Source organism: Aotus nancymaae, unplaced genomic scaffold (assembly GCF_030222135.1).
Source record: "Aotus nancymaae isolate 86718 unplaced genomic scaffold, 86718_ANA_hifiasm-v0.15.2.pri h1tg000020l, whole genome shotgun sequence".
NCBI lineage: Eukaryota > Metazoa > Chordata > Mammalia > Primates > Aotidae > Aotus > Aotus nancymaae.
In genome coordinates this window covers 58,900,092-58,917,257 of record NW_026988432.1, presented here as the reverse complement: position 1 = coordinate 58,917,257, position 17,166 = coordinate 58,900,092, and the positions used below count along the sequence as shown (strand labels likewise).

The 17,166-nt window shown below is 39.2% G+C and overlaps 1 protein-coding gene across 3 annotated transcripts in view; it reads left to right on the top strand.

Annotated features, from left to right (window-relative positions):
- Positions 1 to 17,166, top strand: part of LPIN2 (lipin 2) — a 65,900-nt gene that overhangs the window by 37,377 nt on the left and 11,357 nt on the right. For all 3 annotated transcript variants that reach the window (XM_012446850.3, XM_012446851.3, XM_012446852.3), the window contains exons 5-10: positions 1,556 to 1,663; positions 2,779 to 2,902; positions 4,377 to 4,722; positions 10,138 to 10,237; positions 13,838 to 14,025; positions 16,708 to 16,801. In XM_012446850.3, coding sequence (XP_012302273.1) covers positions 1,556 to 1,663; positions 2,779 to 2,902; positions 4,377 to 4,722; positions 10,138 to 10,237; positions 13,838 to 14,025; positions 16,708 to 16,801 — 960 coding nt within the window. The remainder of the gene's footprint in view (positions 1 to 1,555; positions 1,664 to 2,778; positions 2,903 to 4,376; positions 4,723 to 10,137; positions 10,238 to 13,837; positions 14,026 to 16,707; positions 16,802 to 17,166) is intronic.

The window sequence follows — 17,166 nt, the reverse complement described above, 5'->3', positions numbered from 1 at the left end:
TAAATCCTGTTTGCTCTGCTAAATTCTTCTTAGCTTTCCTTTTATACTACAGTGAAACATGTTCCAAAAGTAAAATATTTGTAATGTAAAAATTTTAGTTAGAAATGTGTGTGGCTTTTACATTGTTCTTTTCAGCTACTTTTACATATGGATGGTACTGGGTCAAGCTACTGTGTCCTTTCAGATTGGGCAAATAAGGACCATTCACAAACCTCTGGTTTTCCCTTTGTCAAGGGGAAATTTGCCTTTATTGAGAAATACCTTTTTTTAGATGTCTTTCTCAGGCATATGTTTTCTTCCCTTGAATGAGTGTTATGCCAGAGTAGGGCCCTGGAGAAGAGAATATCAGAGTTAGGAAAACCTTAAATTAAAAGATGAAATTACGTGGAACAACTATTACACGTCAGAGTTAGTGGTAAATAAGAGTATGTTAAATTAAGATATAAGGGAAGAAAAGTAATGTTAAAAAATAACCTGGTTTTCTGTCCCTGTTTTTAGTTCAGCAAACTAAGTGATACGGATATTCTCATTTACATTTACTATCTGTTCTATTGGAATATTGAATTTTCTGTAAGAAGCCTTTAAACTTGTATAATGTGGCGTTTTATGCTTTACAGAGTTTTTTTTTTCTTTTGTACTTTACTTTTTCAGAGATTTCAACATGCTGCACCACATAAATCTCACATCAACTCTGAAGTAGACAGGATAAGTGATAAGTTTCCAACTAAAGATGAAAATGGGGGCCCATAGTGATTCTGAGGGATGTTCTCAAGGTTATATGATATGCAAGTTAGTTATAGTAACTCTGCAAATTTAAGAAACCAATTGGTAAATTAATTAAAACCTTATTAACATTAGTGCAACCCCCTACCCAAGGTTCGTGTATGAATCTTAAAAGCATTTGTCATTTTTGTATCATAACTTTCTCACATCTCTGCATCATGTAGATTCCAAATAAAGAAAATGTTCTCAGATAATCCTTGGGGCCAAACAAAGAAGAAAATTAGTCCTGAGGTTTTAAGAGGTTGGGGTATTTTTAAACTTTTGAGCCACAGATCTTGTCTTCAGTTAATATTCATACATTTTCGAATTTATTCAGTAGAAAGGGGAGAGCAGTGAAAAGAATAAGGGCCTGTTTTGAATCCAACTATTTACTAGCTTTTTGACTTTAAGCAAGTTACTAAATTTCTCTGGATCCTTGATTACTTAATACCTACAATGGAATATTACCTCATTTTGTAAGGACTGAATGAAATAGACATAAAGCCTTAATTTTCTTTTAGCCTTTGAATCGCCCCTAAGGGATGGAAAACGGAAATTTTAATCACATTTTTCTTCTGTCCTCCCCACTATTTATTACACATGTGAATAGTGATTGTGGTGTTTCATAGTGAGTGCCATTGGTATATCCCCCCTCTCTTTCATATTTTTTAAAGAGAGTAATCATTTGCCCCTCTTCATTTTTATTGTTTGTGCAGTGTCAGTAGGTTTGGGGTCTTTTAAAGCTGACAAGAATGTCATTGTTCCTGCCTTTCTTTGGTTTCTCCTTTCACAGAGGATCTTCAAATGCTTCCTTGAAAGAAGACGACTATAAAGAGCCTTTGCTCTTCCATTCTGGAGATCACTACCCCTTATCTGACGGAGATTGGTCCCCTTTAGAGACGTAAATATCTTTGAAATTTCTTGGTTTCTTAAAGGAAAGAGGAAGGAGGATATATTAATTAGCTTTTCTGTTACTCTGTAGTAATGATAGTTCCCATTTCTCTCACACAGCCAAGGAACTCAATGTTTACTTTTAACATAAATATGAATCTTTTCTTGCAATAATTTATTTTGTTTCTAAATTTTCTTTCTTTATTTATTTTTTTCTTTTTATAAGCTTACAGCACCCAGTATTCCCAGGCAGTCTCCCATCCAAGTACTAACCAGGCCCGAATTGTTTCTAAATTTGATCTAACTTACTCTAACAATGTTGGCCAACTGTAGATCTGTAAAATCAGCATGGAATTTAGCCATATACAGTTCTTTTTTTTTTTTTCTTTTTCTTTTTAGTAGAGAAAAGGTCTTGCTCTGTTGCCCAGGCTGGAGTGCAGTGGCATGCTCATAGCTCACTGCAACCTTAAACTCCTGGGCTTGAGCAGTCCTCCCACCTCAGCCTCCTGCGTAACTGGGACTACAGGCACGTACCACTGTGCTCAGCTAATTTTTAAATTTTTTGTAGAGACAGAGTCTCGCTATTTTGCCCAGGCCATTCTTGAACTCCTGGCCTCAGGTGATTCTCTCACCTTGGCCTCCCAAAGCACTGGGATTACAGACGTGACATTGTGCCCGCTCATCTGCAGTTCTTAAATTCTAATCTTTCAGTGTCAACTACTGGCTGTAACTGAAAATATAGTGAAAAAAAGTATAGTCATAACTTTATCCTGCAATCAAATCCTTGGGTGTTAGTTATGTTAATTTGCCTGCTTTTCCTTTCCTACAAAATTATCTTTTTTCTGATTGATTTCTTGTGAAAAGCAAATGAGATTATGAATATACAGTGTTTACAAAGGACCTGGAAAGTCCTCATAAATACTAGTTGGTATCATGTTTATTATTATTAAAGAACTCAAGTGGAAGAAATAATTGATGTTCTCTTTCATGGAGTTTTCGTATATGCAGGATAAAGTCAATATATTCAAATTTGTTTCTTTTAATCTGTCAGGCTCAGCAAGACTGAAGGTTTCTTTTAATCTGTCAGGCTCAGCAAGTCATCATGTTTTTTTGTTCTGTTTGCAGCACCTATCCCCAGGCAGTGTGTCCTAAGAGTGATTCAGAGCTGGAAGTGAAACCCGCTGAGAGCCTGCTCAGATCAGAGTCTCATATGGAGTGGACGTGGGGTGGATTCCCAGAGTCTACCAAGGTATTACAGTTTACTTGCCTGTGGAAAGTATCTGATTAGAAAAGTGAAGAATCCCTCCACCCATAAGTAAAGGAGACAATTTCTGACTGAGCTCTCATGAACGTAAATGATAGTACCCTCATGTCATAAAAGTAAATTCAAGGTTAACATTTTTGGTAACATTTGGACTATATATTTGCAGCTGAAGGAATTCAGTAATATTTTGTGTGTATTTCTATTTACTGTTTACTGAATAATAACGTTGACTGTTAATTATGATAAGGAAATTTTAAACAGCACCTTAAAAGAAACTAAAATTTTCACACTGATTTTTTTTTTTTCTTCTCTTCTGGAGGCAGGGTTTTGCTCTGTCACCCAGGCTGGAGAGCAGTGGTGCAACCACAACTCACTTCAGCCTCAAGCTCCTGGGCTCAGGTGATTCTCCCACACCAGACTTTCAAGTAGCTGAGACAGCACATGTGTGTCACCATACCCAGTTAATTTTTCAGTTTTAATTTTTTTGTAGAGACAGGGTCTCACTATATCAGCCAACCCTGATTTCAAACTCCTGAGCTCAAGGGATCCTCCTGCCTTGACCTCCCAGAGTGCTGGGATTACAGGCATGAGTCACCATCCCTAGCCAACACTGAAATTTTAAACAGGAAATTCTTAAACCTTTTTTGCTACCTCATAATGAAGAAGAAAGAACTGGGAAGATAAATTTCTTGAGAGAGAAAATGTTTAGATAATCTGCTGAATTTAGGTTTTTTAAATACGCTTTTGCTTATATTTGTGATTGAATTTAGACTTGCCACTTTTACACTGTTTTAACAAAGTCTTAATGTGGTCCAAGGAGGGCTAAATTTTTATTTAGTTTTCTCCCTCAAGATGAATATTCTCTACTACTGAAAATTGTCCATTTCCTCAGTCTTCTCCAGTGTAACTCTTCACAGTAGAGCATTTATATATACACCTTTTTTTTTTTTTTTTTTTTGAGATGGAGTCTTGCTCGGTCACACAGGCTGGGATGCAGTGGTGCCATCTTGGCTCACTGCAACCTCCGTCTCCCGGGTTTGAGCAGTTATCTTGCCTCAGCCTCCTGAGTAGCTGAGATTACAGGCACCTGCTACCATGCCCAGCTAGTTTTTGTATTTTTAGTAGAGACAGGGTTTCCATCCTGTTGGCCAGGCTGGTCTCAAACTCCTGACCTTAAGTGGTCTGCCCACCTCGGCCTCCCAAAGTACTGGGATTATAGGCATGAGCCATTGTGCCCAGCCAGAACATTTATATGTAACTTTTGTAAGTATCATGATATTGAACAAAAGGCAATTATTAGTTTTCCTCACTATATTATGGAATATTTACATGTACAAAGTAATATTTTTAATGAATGTGTTAAGTTAAAAATAGAATGAACACATTTGCCAGCTTAGGAAATAGATTATAACAAATACCCTGAAAGTAGTTTAATTTTTAAACAATTTAACTTTTTTAGGTCAGCAAAAGAGAACGATCTGACCATCATCCTAGGACAGCTACAATTACACCATCAGAAAATACCCATTTTCGGGTAATTCCCAGTGAGGACAACCTCATAAGTGAAGTTGAGAAGGATGCTTCCATGGAAGACACTGTCTGTACCATAGTGAAGCCCAAACCCAGAGCCCTGGGTACACAGATGAGCGACCCAACGTCTGTGGCAGAGCTTCTCGAACCTCCTCTTGAAAGTCCTCAGATTTCATCTATGTTAGATGCAGACCACCTTCCCAACCCAGCCTCCGCGGAGGCGCCCTCAGAATGCAAACCGGCAGCTAAAGTGGACTCGCCGTCAAAGAAGAAAGGTAATCATTTATTTAATTTGGCACCAGGTGCTCTCAAATTAGATGGTAAATTATTTCAGTGTTCCAAATAACATGTGATAGCTGCCTCTGTATTTTTACTCCCCAGTCAGAACCCATCAACACTTTCTTTTTTTGTTTTGAGATGGAGTTTCGAATTTGACACCCAAGCTGGAGTGCAATGGCATGATCTTGGCTCACTGCAACCTCCGCCTCCTGGGTTCAAGCAGTTCTCCTGCCTCAGCCACCTGAGTAACTGGGATTACAGACACACGCCACCCATGCCTGGGTGATTTTTGTATTTTTAATAGAGATGGGGTTCCACTATGTTGGCCAGACTGGTCTCAAACTTCTGACCTCAGGTGATCTGCCCGCCTCGGCCTCCCAAAATGCTAGGATTACAGGCATGAGCCACCATACCCAGCCCCATCACACACTTGTTATGATTGCTTTCCATAGCGTCCCCCTGGAAAGTCCAGTTGGAGCAGGGCTTGACTTGTGCACTCCTGTCTCCCCACTGTTCCTACTCAGTGGGTTCTTGAGAAGCATTTATTAAGAAAATAAATGAATGAATGGTAAGCAATTGATGAGTAAAATTAACCACTTTATTGATTAGGTATGTCAATAAAGTGAAGTAGAATCTGAAAAAATTGGAGGAAAAATGTTTTCACTTGAAACATCTGCTTAGTTGAGGCTAAATTATGTAGGTTTTTTAGCAGTGATCTCGGATAAAAGTAAATACATAATAATGAGTATGTGCTCTCTTTTATTGATTATTTCCCTCAAAAATAGGTAGAAGGCTAGGTGCAGAGGCTCACACCTGTAATCCCAGCACTTTGGGAAGTTGAGGCAGGCAGATTGCTTGAGCTCAGGATTTTGAGACCAGCCTGGGCAACATGGTGAAACCTGTCTCTATCAAACATACAAAAACTTAGCCTGGCATGGTCGCATTTATCTGTGGTCCCAGCTACATGGGAGGCTGAGATGGATCACTTGAGACCCAGGGGCAGAGGTTGCAGTGAGCCAAGATCACGCCACTGCATTCCAGCCTGGGTGAAAGAGTGAGACCCTATTGCAAATAATAATAATAATAATAAATTTTTTTAAATTACCTTTAAAAAATTATTCTAACTGCCTGAGCGCAGGGAAGTCGAGACTGCAGTGAGCTGTGATTGCACCACTGTACTCTTAACCTGGGTGATGTCAAAAAAAAGGTAGAGAAAACATTTAACTCTTAGTTCAACAGTTCTTCCTCACTTTTGGTACACAAGTTTAGTAAATCAGAACATCCTTACTATTTGAAAATACAAAGTCAACCATTGACACTTGGTACAGTAAGAGTCAGAACACACATACTCTGAACACTGGCCTTGGATCATATTTTTAGGAAAGTGTGAAACTTTCCCTAAGATTACCCAACATCATATATAGCCAATTACCTACTTCATGTTTAAAAAAAAATTCTAGCACCAAAAATTAGGTAATTATAAACCAACTTAATATATATTCACTACAGGTATGGACCTTTAAGATCACTCAGAAATAATTTCTCTAAAATGAAAGAATGTGACTATCGAAGGTGTTGGTGGTCAGATCCAACCATCCAGCTAATGGTGACTTAACTTGGCACCTGCTCTTCCACCAAAGGCCTGCAGCCATTTGTTTTGCTCCAAGAAATGTTAACGGGGGAAATCCAGTTCTTCTAGGATGAATGCCTTGTTTTTGGAAATCATGACCCCTGTTCTTAGCACATAGTTCAGGAGCTGACTAGAGACAGGAACCCTGAGTGGTTTCTACTCTTCTTTTGGCCTCATTCTTTTTCCCCTCCACTTTTTATTATACATTTTTGCAACCCCCTTCTTCTCAACCTCTCTCTCCCTACATCTCTCCACTCACACACATGTAGTGTTTTATTAATAAAACATTTGAAAACAAATCACAAGCACGATAGTTCACTCTTAGATATGCCAGTATATACCTTCTAAGAATGTGAACATTCTCTGCATAGCCACAATACTGTTGTCATCTTGAAGAATTCATGTTTACATTTCCCTAATTGTACCAAGAATATTTTTTTAGCTGACCTGTTTCCCAAGCCAAAATCCCATCAAGGTTCACATATTGCATTTGATTTTTATGTTTCTTTTAATCGGTCTTTTTTATTTTAGAACTCTCTCTCATAGACCCATACATACCCTCATATTCTACACCCATGATAGTAACCTTTTAAAGAGCTTAGCCAGTGTCTTCTAGGCTCTCTCATGTTCTGGATGTGTCTAATTGTTTTTTTTTTGAAGGTGACATTCCTATATTTTCTTTTTTTTTTTTTGAAAGAAAGAAAAAGAATAAAGAAGAGGAGGAAAAAGGAAGAGAAAGAGAGAGAATGGGAGTATTGCTTTCTTGCCCAGGCTAGAATGCAGTTTAGTAATGGGTATTGAAAACCTCTTATACCAATAATTATACTTGATGTAAACAGGAAGGAATAAGGGAAGAAAATAACAACGAGCAGCCAACCAATATTTCATTTAAACCTATGAAATGCTATGCGATTACTGAGGAGTGATTTACTTCCAATTATGTAGTCACTTATGGAATAGGTGTGAGGTGGTAATGTATGTTTTATGTATTTGAAGTGGAGAGTTCTATAAATGTTTATTAAGTTTACTTGTTCCGGGTCTGAGTTCAAGTCCTGGATGTCCTTGTTAATTTTCTGTCTCGTTGATCTATAGAATCGTTAGCTCTTCTTGTTACATTGATCCTTTCGCCATTATGTAATGTCCTTCTTTGCCTCTTTTGCTCTTTGTTGTTTTAAAGTCTACTTCATCAGAGGCGAGAATTGCATCTCCTGCATTTTATTTGTTTATTTTTACTCTCTGATTGGTTGATAAATCTTCCTCCTTCTCTTTGTTTTGAGTCTTTGTGTATTGTTGCATGTGAGATGGGTCTGGATTCAGCATAGCAATGGGTTTTGGCTTTTTATCCAATTAGAATATATATAAAACTTTAATACTAGCATTTGGTGCTAGCTGGCTGTTTTGCCCATTAGTTAGTGTAAATTTTTCGTTGTGTTAATGTTCTTTTCTTTTTGATATATTTTTGGAAAGGCTGATATTGGTTGTTCCTTTATATGTATAGTGCTTCTTTCAGAAGCTCTTGTAAAGCAGGCCTGGTGGTGGTGAACTCTCTAAGTACTTGTTTGTTCGCAAAGGATTTAATTTTTCCTTCGATTATAAAGCTTAGTTTGGCTGGATAGGAAATTCTGGGTTGAAAGTTCTTTTCTTTAAGGATGTTAAATATTGGTCCCCACTCTTTTCTGGCTTGTAGGGTTTCTGCTGAGAGATCTGCTGTAAGTCTGATAGGTTTCCCTTTATGGGTAACCTGACCTTTCTCTCTGGCTGCCCTTAGTATTTTCTCCTTCATTTCAACCGTAATAAATCTGGCGATTATGTGCCTTGGGGTTGGTCTTCTTGAAGAATATCTTTGTGGTGTTCTCTGTATTACCTGGAGTTGAATATTACCCTGCCTTGCCAGGTTGGGGAAATTTTCCTGAATGATATCCTGAAGAGTATTTTCCAACTTGGATTCATTCTCTTCATCACATTCAGGTACACCTATCAAACGTAAATTAGGTCTTTTCACATAGTCCCATATTTCCTGGAGACTTTGTTCATTCCTTTTCATCCTTTTTTCTCCAATCTTGTCTTGTTGTTTGACTTCACTGAGCTGGTTCTCGACTTCTGATGTCCTTTCTTCTACTTGATCAATTCGACTGTTTAAACTTGTGCATGCTTTGCGAAGTTCTCCTGTTGTGTTTTTCAGCTCCATCAATTCACTTATATTCCTCTCTAAATTGTCCATTCTCGTTAACATTTCGTCAAACCTTTTTTCAAGGTTCTTAGTTTCTTTGCATTGGGTTAGAACAAGTTCTTTTAATTCCCAGAAGTTTCTTATCACCCACGTTTTGAAGCCTGCTTCTGTTATTGGAACACACTCGTAATCTATTAAGCCTTGTTCCATTACTGATGAGGAATTGCGATCCCCTGTAGAGGGAGAGACATTCTGATTTTGAGTATTCTCTGCCTTTTTACGCTGATTTCTTCCCTTCATTATATATTTATCCGTCTGTTGTCTTTGTAATTACCGACTTTCTAACTAGGTCTCTGAGCAGACGTCCAACTTGTTGATTCCCAGCGCCGAAATCTGAGCAGTCCACTGCACCGGCCAAAATAGCGGTGTTAAGATTGATGGTGCTTTTCTGCCCGGGAACCTCCGGACTCTGCACCAAAAACTGGCACGCTAAGGCACCAGCAAAACCGCCGCGCCGGCCACAAGAGTCGCCCTGGTGACACGTGGGGCTCCTCTGCTGGGAATCTCCTGGTCCGTGAGCAACAAATATTCGTCTGAAAGTGTGGCGTCCTCTTGTTCTCCGCGCTTTCACTGGGAGCTAGGAGCCCGAGCTGCTAGTGATCAGCCATCTTGGATCTCTCTCCTCACATTCCTATATTTTCTTAACTGAGAGTTAGCTCTAGCACATACTTCCCAGTAGAAATGGAATATGAATCACATGTGTAATTTTGGATTTTCTCATTGCCACTTTCAAAAAAGTAAAATAAAGTGAAATTAAGTTTAGTAATGTATTTCATCCAAGCCAATAAATCTAAAATATTGTAATTTAATATGTAATCAATATAAAATTATTAATGAAGTGTCCTAAAGTAGTGTGTTTATGCATTTTTAACATATTTTGTGTACCTCACCTTAGCAGTTTAAATGCTCAGTAGCCACATGTGGTCACTAGAGTGGGCAGTATGAGTCTAGAGGCTTAGAGTTATTGTTTGAATTGAAGATTACTTTATTGCATAAATGGGGTACTCATATTGTATCTCGTGACAACCACTAATAGTAATGCTGAATGTGATTATTTTTTAAGATGTTAACTGCCACATCTATCCATTGTGAAGTATTTTTTGTCCTTTTGTAGTTAGGAGGTAATGCAGGGTGGACACTTGGGCACCATGTGAATATCCTGTGCCCAGACGACCTTCCCTTCATGGTTTTAGAGTAACACCCTCGTTCCCAATGCAGGTGGTTGCCTTAAGTTTGGTCATGCTTGTTCTTACCTATAAATATAAAAATGACTTTATCATTAAAATATACATTATTTAGGGGCTAGTATTACTCAATTGACAGCAAATGAGAGAATGAGTAAAATCAAAGTATATGTATGGAGCACTGAACTTCTATTGGCATGGGTGGTTGAGAACCAACCTTTTTGCTTAGGTATATGACACCTTTAAAATTAAAACCCTGTTCAAATCCTGCTTTTCAGTCTTATTGTTTGCACACCTGTGTGTGTGTTGCAGACTTGTAAATGAAGAATAACTAAATTCTTAACCTCTGATTTTTTTTTTTAAACAGGTGTTCACAAAAGAAGCCAACACCAGGGACCTGATGATATTTACCTTGATGACTTAAAGGCTCTAGAACCTGAGGTTGCAGCTCTTTATTTCCCTAAAAGGTAGAGTGATCCTTGTTTATTGAAGGACAGCTCTGAAATAGTCTAGTTATTTCTAGAGTAAAACATTTCATCTCAGGAAAAAGGTACAAGATGATGGTGTCCTTTAGCTAAATCTGATGATGGCTTCAGGTTTTAGAAAATTCAGAAATAGTGCATGTGGTCTTTCAGTGTAGTGACTTGAAATTAATAATTACTTATGAAGACATTTTCAATACAATGAGGAGAGAGATACTAGTTAAACCTACATAAGGGTATATGACTTCTGATTAGCATTTTCTGTAGTGATTAATACAAACTCAGCATGCTTAGGAAGATTTTTTAGCATTTGTTTTATTATGCGTTTTAAAAGAAACACATCTTTATTTGAAAATGTTTTCCAAAGAATGCTTTCACTCCTTTGGAGTCTGAGATCCTGAACCTTTTCTGAACTTGGGTCTGGGTCTGGTGAGGCGCTGCTGCAGTGGCCCGTGTTGCCCGCATCCTCTGTAGCTCCCCAGCTGCCACATAGCCTACCTCACTGTCCTGCACCATTTTTCCTTTGAATTAATTCATATATGAACCTCAAATATGATACACTTAGATTACCTTCCTAAGTTCATTTCTACTCTTAGGGGAATTCTGTTATACTACTACTATGGTTACTAGAAAAAAAGAAAACTTTTCTCTATGGAAAGTATGACTCAAATATACTGAACCATAGGCACACATAATTAAACACTTGCAAATGAATTATTGAAAATATATTTTTTTAAATTTAGAATAGGGCCGGGCGCGGTGGCTCAAGCCTGTAATCCCAGAACTTTGGGAGGCCGAGGCGGGTGGATCACGAGGTCAAGAGATCGAGACCATCCTGGTCAACATGGTGAAACCCCGTCTCTACTAATACAAAAAATTAGCTGGGCACGGTGGCGCGTGCCTGTAATCCCAGCTACTCAGGAGGCTGAGGCAGGAGAATTGCCTGAACCCAGGAGGCGGAGGTTGCGGTGAGCCGAGATCGCGCCATTGCACTCCAGCCTGGGTATCAAGAGCGAAACTCCATCTCAAAAAAAAAAAAAAAAAAAAAAAAAAAAAAAAAAATTTAGAATAGAAAAATGGGATTGACATAAAGATATTTAAGTTTTTTACAGGTATTTTGGGAAAGTTCTTAAAAACTAGCTCTGTGCCCTAAACTTATCTCAACATACCTACTTCATTTGAAGTAATAGCTGGATTTTTTTAAGGTGAAAAACTGAAACCGCGTCTTTTTATTTTTAACAGTAGGAAAGTTCAAATATGAGCCGTCTTAGAATTATTACTTTTTCCCCACATTTCCCAGTCCCTAATTTTTTATTTATATTGATACTCCTTAGGTTCATGTCTTAGTTTCTCTTTTAAAAAATGAGGAGAGTAACTAAGATGATGATATCTTATTCCACTCTACTGTAATTTAACTGTTCACAGTCACTGTCCATGCACTAAGTAAGCTTCTTACCTCATGAACTGTTTCTTGAGACATTTCATAAATATTTTAAAATAGTGAATGAGACTCTTGTAATCCATGTAAGCATTAGTCATGCCATGATCCTTATCTTCATTAGTAAATTTACAACATTTGTAATAATAGTTAAACTTTAAAGCACACATTTAGGTATTTGGTGGCATCCTGAGTCAGATGGCATCCCCATGTGTGTAGATGTTGTTACTAGTTGGGGTAACACTAGCTGTTGTAGTGGTGGAACTCCTGATCTTGTTGGCCTGCCACAATGGAAGTTTGTTCCTTGCCCCCGTGAGAACATTCTGTGTTCGTGTTTGGGGAGAGGCCTTGCCCACAGGGATTCAGGAACACAGGCTCCTTTCACCTTGAGGCTCTCCCATCCCCATATGTGTTTGGGGAGAGGCCTTTCCCACAGGGATTCAGGAACACAGGCTCCTTTCACCTTGAGGCTCTCCCATCCCCATAGGGTCTCAGGGTCCAGGGCTTGCAGGCAGCAGAGAAAGGAAGGAACATCGAATAGGAGAGGGTCCCTGGGGAAGGGCACCATGCACCCCTTCCGTCCACATTCACGGCTTGGTTATAGGCTCATATGGCCACATCTAACTGCAAGGAGGTCTCACCATGTGCCCTGGAGAAAGAGAACACAGGTATAGTGAACATAGAAGGGTTGACCTTGCCCCTCACCCCCAGCATAACAACAGTTCTGCTGCTTTTCTGTTTCCAATGAGAACATTCTGTCAGTCCAATTAATCTCAATTTTGTGGATATGAGTGTGCATTGTTATTAAGAGAAAAAAAGTCTGAAAACCTGAATTTTTTGTTGATTCAAATGAGAAACAGCTTTTGAAACAGTTTTCTAGTTACTACGTGTCTGTAGTCTGCTGCCATCTACTGCTCAAAGATGAGATTTGTTTGTAAGAGCTGATAAACTGCTGGGTCATGTTTTTAAATCAAACATAAAAAATACTGGCTTTTTGAATAAAATAAGTGAATTCGAAAATTCTCAGTCTCTCAAATGTGACATTAAATACCTATTCAAAGGGTATAGGGTAGTAAGCATTGGTGACTATGAGACATAAGATGCCATGCCAGGCCAGGTGCAGTGGCTCACGCCTGTAATCCCAGCACTTTGGGAGGCCAAGGTGGGCGGATCACAAGGTCAAGAGATCGAGACCATCCTGGCCAACACTGTTGAAACCCTCTCTCTACTAAAAATACAAAAATTAGCAGGGCGTGGTGGCACACGCCTGTGGTCCCAGCTACTCGGGAGGCTGAGGTGGAAGAATCGCTTGAACCCAGGAGGTGGAGGTTGCAGGGAGCTGAGATTGCACCACTGCATTCTAGCCTGGCAACAGAGCAAGACTCCATCTCAAAAAAAAAAAAAGATGCTGTGCCATTCGTGATTGTTCTCACTCAGGTTTATACTTCATGACATAAGGTTTCCCTTGATCAGCTTCTGAAACCTGGCTTCTGTGCCTTATCTTGAAAAATGAAAATATCAGTCTTCTTATCTTTGGCTCCTGGAAGAACAGTTATATTCAGTTTATTTCTCAATACATTTCTTTTTCTAGGTGTGTCTTGCCCCCTGAGACTTTGCTTGTCTAATTTCTGCTTCCTTCTTTGTGAGATAATAAATGGTCTTAGAAAAGCCTTAGTTTTTAAAGAATCTAGCCTTGGACTACAGTAATTTTCTACAGGGTGTATAAAGTGCCACAGCTTTTTTTTAGGATGTCAGGATCAAAGGTTTCTGAACATCAGATTTTCTTAATTACCCTGTCATTTTCATCATGGAAATATAAATAAATGCTTATAACTGTTTTACTCCTTTAATTAAAATCAGAAATGCCATAGTTGAAATGTTTACATTATTATGAATAACTGGTGATTTTGTGATGTCTTTACTATAGTCACACTTAATTTCTCACTAACACTATATTAGGTTATCTTTAATGTCATTTATGAAACGATTCTAATCCCTACCTAAGAAAAGTTATGCCTGATTGTAGGTCCATCTGTTCTTTTTAGAGGATGTGTTATTTGGTTTGAGCCCCCAGAGAACCATACAGTAAACTAGGAATTCAAGGAGTTGCAATAAAGCAGATCTTTTTCCCCATCCCCTGCCCGCAGTGAATCAGAGCCTGGCTCCAGGCAGTGGCCCGAGTCTGACACGCTCTCTGGCTCCCAGTCCCCACAGTCTGTGGGAAGTGCAGCTGCAGATAGTGGCACTGAGTGCCTCTCGGATTCTGCCATGGATTTGCCTGACGTCACCCTCTCCCTTTGTGGGGGCCTCAGTGAAAATGGAGAAATTTCGAAAGGTATGCTGGGTGCCCTGTCTTCATTTCAGAGAGCAGCCTGGTGATCACTTGATTAAAACTTGCCATGTAGCCATTTCAGGATATTTAAATTGTTTAGTGATCTTGTGTGGGGAACAGGAATCTTTCTATAATGTCAGACACTTAGACCCTCATTTAAGGTCTTCATTGACGCCTCTTTATGGGGGTAGCTTTGAGGTAATGTGCTCTTAAAGACTCTAATTTCAAGTTAAGAGGTTGGGAGTTCTCAGGCTGCCCTGTTGCCACCAGGGTGGGATGATCACACTGCACCAGTTTTCCCATCTGTAAAGTTACTGAAACATCTGTGGGACTGGGGTTCAGCTGCCCTTCTGGAAAGCATTAGGCCTTAGACATGAATGTAGGGCCCTGAAGTTGTAGAAAATTGATTGTACACTGAGTAAATGGTCTTTCTAGCAAAAAGTAGGGCTACTTTCTGTATAAGGCTGGAGGGTGGCCCATGAGAGTACAGCTTGCTCAAGAATCGAGAAGGAGCTTAGCGGAGGTGTCAGGAAGCCTGTAGGCAGGGCTGAGCGCTATGTGTATCTGTCCTCAGTTCCTCAGCCCTTTTTTTTTTAACCTTCCTTTTTTTTTTTGAGACGGAGTTTTGCTCTTGTTACCCAGGCTGGAGTGCAATGGCGCGATCTCGGCTCACCGCAACCTCCGCCTCCTGGGTTCAGGCAATTCTCCTGCCTCAGCCTCCTGAGTAGCTGGGATTAGAGGCACGCGCTACCATGCCCAGCTAATTTTTTGTATTTTTAGTAGAGACGGGGTTTCACCATGTTGACCAGGATGGTCTCGATCTCTTGACCTCGTGATCCACACGCCTCGGCCTCCCAAAGTTCTGGGATTACAGGCCTGAGCCACCGTGCCCAGCCCTAACCTTCCTTTTTAAACTGAACTCTTCTTAGTACTTCCTAGTTTCGCCTGTGGCCCCCATTTGATTTTCCTCTAAGGAAAGATTTTCTTTCTGTGACTAGTGTTACCTTTTGTCTTCCCTCTCCCTTAGAGGAACTGAAAGTGTGATGTGGCAGACTGCATGCCCAGAGGCTCAGGACCATGTGTTCTGAAGTCTTTCCTTTTGCAGGTCACAGGAAGCTCATGCCTCTTTCTTCTCTTCTCAAATCTTCATTATTTGTTTGCTTTGTATTTTGCAAGAAATTTAAAGTGTGTTATGGCCAATGATTTATTCTAGGGACAAAGCTAAATAGATCACATTCTTTTTGTAATTCTCTTAAATGTTCAGTTTAAAAAATTATATGGGAGGGAATGAGAAATACAAATTTTATGTAAAATATAAAAGTTACACCTTTGTTTTAAAAATTGGTAACTTACTCTGGTAGAGTTTACTGGAAGAGGCAGAAATGCCAAGTGAAAGTAAATAATACACACATCACCTGGAGAAACAATCCAAGTGAGCAGTTTCTGTTAGCCTAGATCTAGGAGACAACAGGTTTAGGAACAGGGAACAAAAATTCATGAGAAGCCCTCATTTACTCTGCAAGAACTTGGGATTCATTCAGCAGACCTTGAGCCAAATTCTAGGTGTTGGTTTTTTTTTTTTAATTCTCCAAGCAATTGTAAGATAAGTGTTTTGGTTTTGGTTTTGTTTGTTTGTTTGTTTTAAGACAGTGTCTCGCTCTGTCAGCCAGGCTGGAGTGCAGTGGTGCCATCTCGGCTCACTGCAATCTCCGCCTCCCGGGTTCAAAAGATTCTCATGCCTGTCTCAGCCTCCCAAGTAGCTGGAATTACTGGTGTGCACCATTACACCTGGCTAATTTTTGTATTTTTAGTAGAGATGGGGTTTCGCTGTATTGGCCAGGCTGGTCTCTTAACTCCTGACCTCAAGTGATCAGCCTACATTGGCCTCCCAAAGTGTTGGAATTACAGGTGTGAGCCACCGTGCCTGGCCCAAGCAATTTTAAGATATGTTTTGATGTAGACCCCTATGAATATTCCCCAGTTGTGCCATTACCTGCCAATAAAGTTTCTTCCTCTGAGAATGGAACTTAGTTTTCATTTGTGTGTGTCTTTGTCTCTGTCTCTGTCTCTGTGTCTGTCTTCTATCCCTCTCTAGCCACATCTGTATGTATTTTTTTGAAAGTCTCTGGCATGTCCCTTTTTACTAGTTTGTTTGTTTTCATTGGGAGACAGTGGAAAAGGAGAATAGAAAAGAAGTGTTCTTGCCTGTAATCCCAGCACTGTAGGAGGCTGAGGTGGGTGGATCACCTGAGGTTAGGAGTTTGAGACCAACCTGGCCAATATAGTGAAACCCCATCTCTTATTAAAAATACAAAAAAAAAAAAAAAAAATTTAACTGGGCATGGTGGTGGGCACCTGTAACCCCAGGTACTCGGGAGGCTGGGCAGAAGAATCGCTTGAACCCCAGAGGCGGAGGTTGTATTGAGCTGAGATCGTGCCATTGCACTCCAGCCTAGGCAACAAGAGTGAAATTCCATCTGAAAAAAGAAAGAAATAGAAGAAGTGTTATTTTTGTCCTGGGGAGGGAAAAAGGCATCTGACATTTTGCTTTTGATGGATATTCAAAAATTAATTTTTTTAGGAAGATGATTTAGCCTGCAGTTTCTGTAATGCAGAGAGTATTGTAATAATCTCATAGTAATTTATGTAATCTCTAACCAAATTGATTATTATTTTATGTTGCAGAAAAATTCATGGAGCATATCATTACTTATCACGAATTTGCAGAAAACCCTGGACTTATAGACAATCCTAACCTTGTAATAAGAATATATAATCGGTAAATACTCCTGCTTTTATCATTGTTAAATACTCCTGCAGTTTTTTTACACATGCTATTTTTAACTGTTACAGTTTTCCTTTTTATAAAACTTGTCATCTCATATAAATTAGCTAATGGGCAATGACTTTGAAGTGAAAGTAAAGCTTCAAATTTATTTTTAAATGAAGCATTGAAATGTTATTCTGTTTGATAGATTTTATGACTTCTTTTTTCAGAGTTGTGCTTGAAACAAAGTTATTCATGTGACAAAAAATTTAGCTGATCATCTTTATTGAAAAGAATAAGCAATTTTATGTATCACTTCTCTCCTCTCCTTTCCCAATTCCCTCCCCCTCTCTCTTGCTCTCTTTCACTGTGTAATG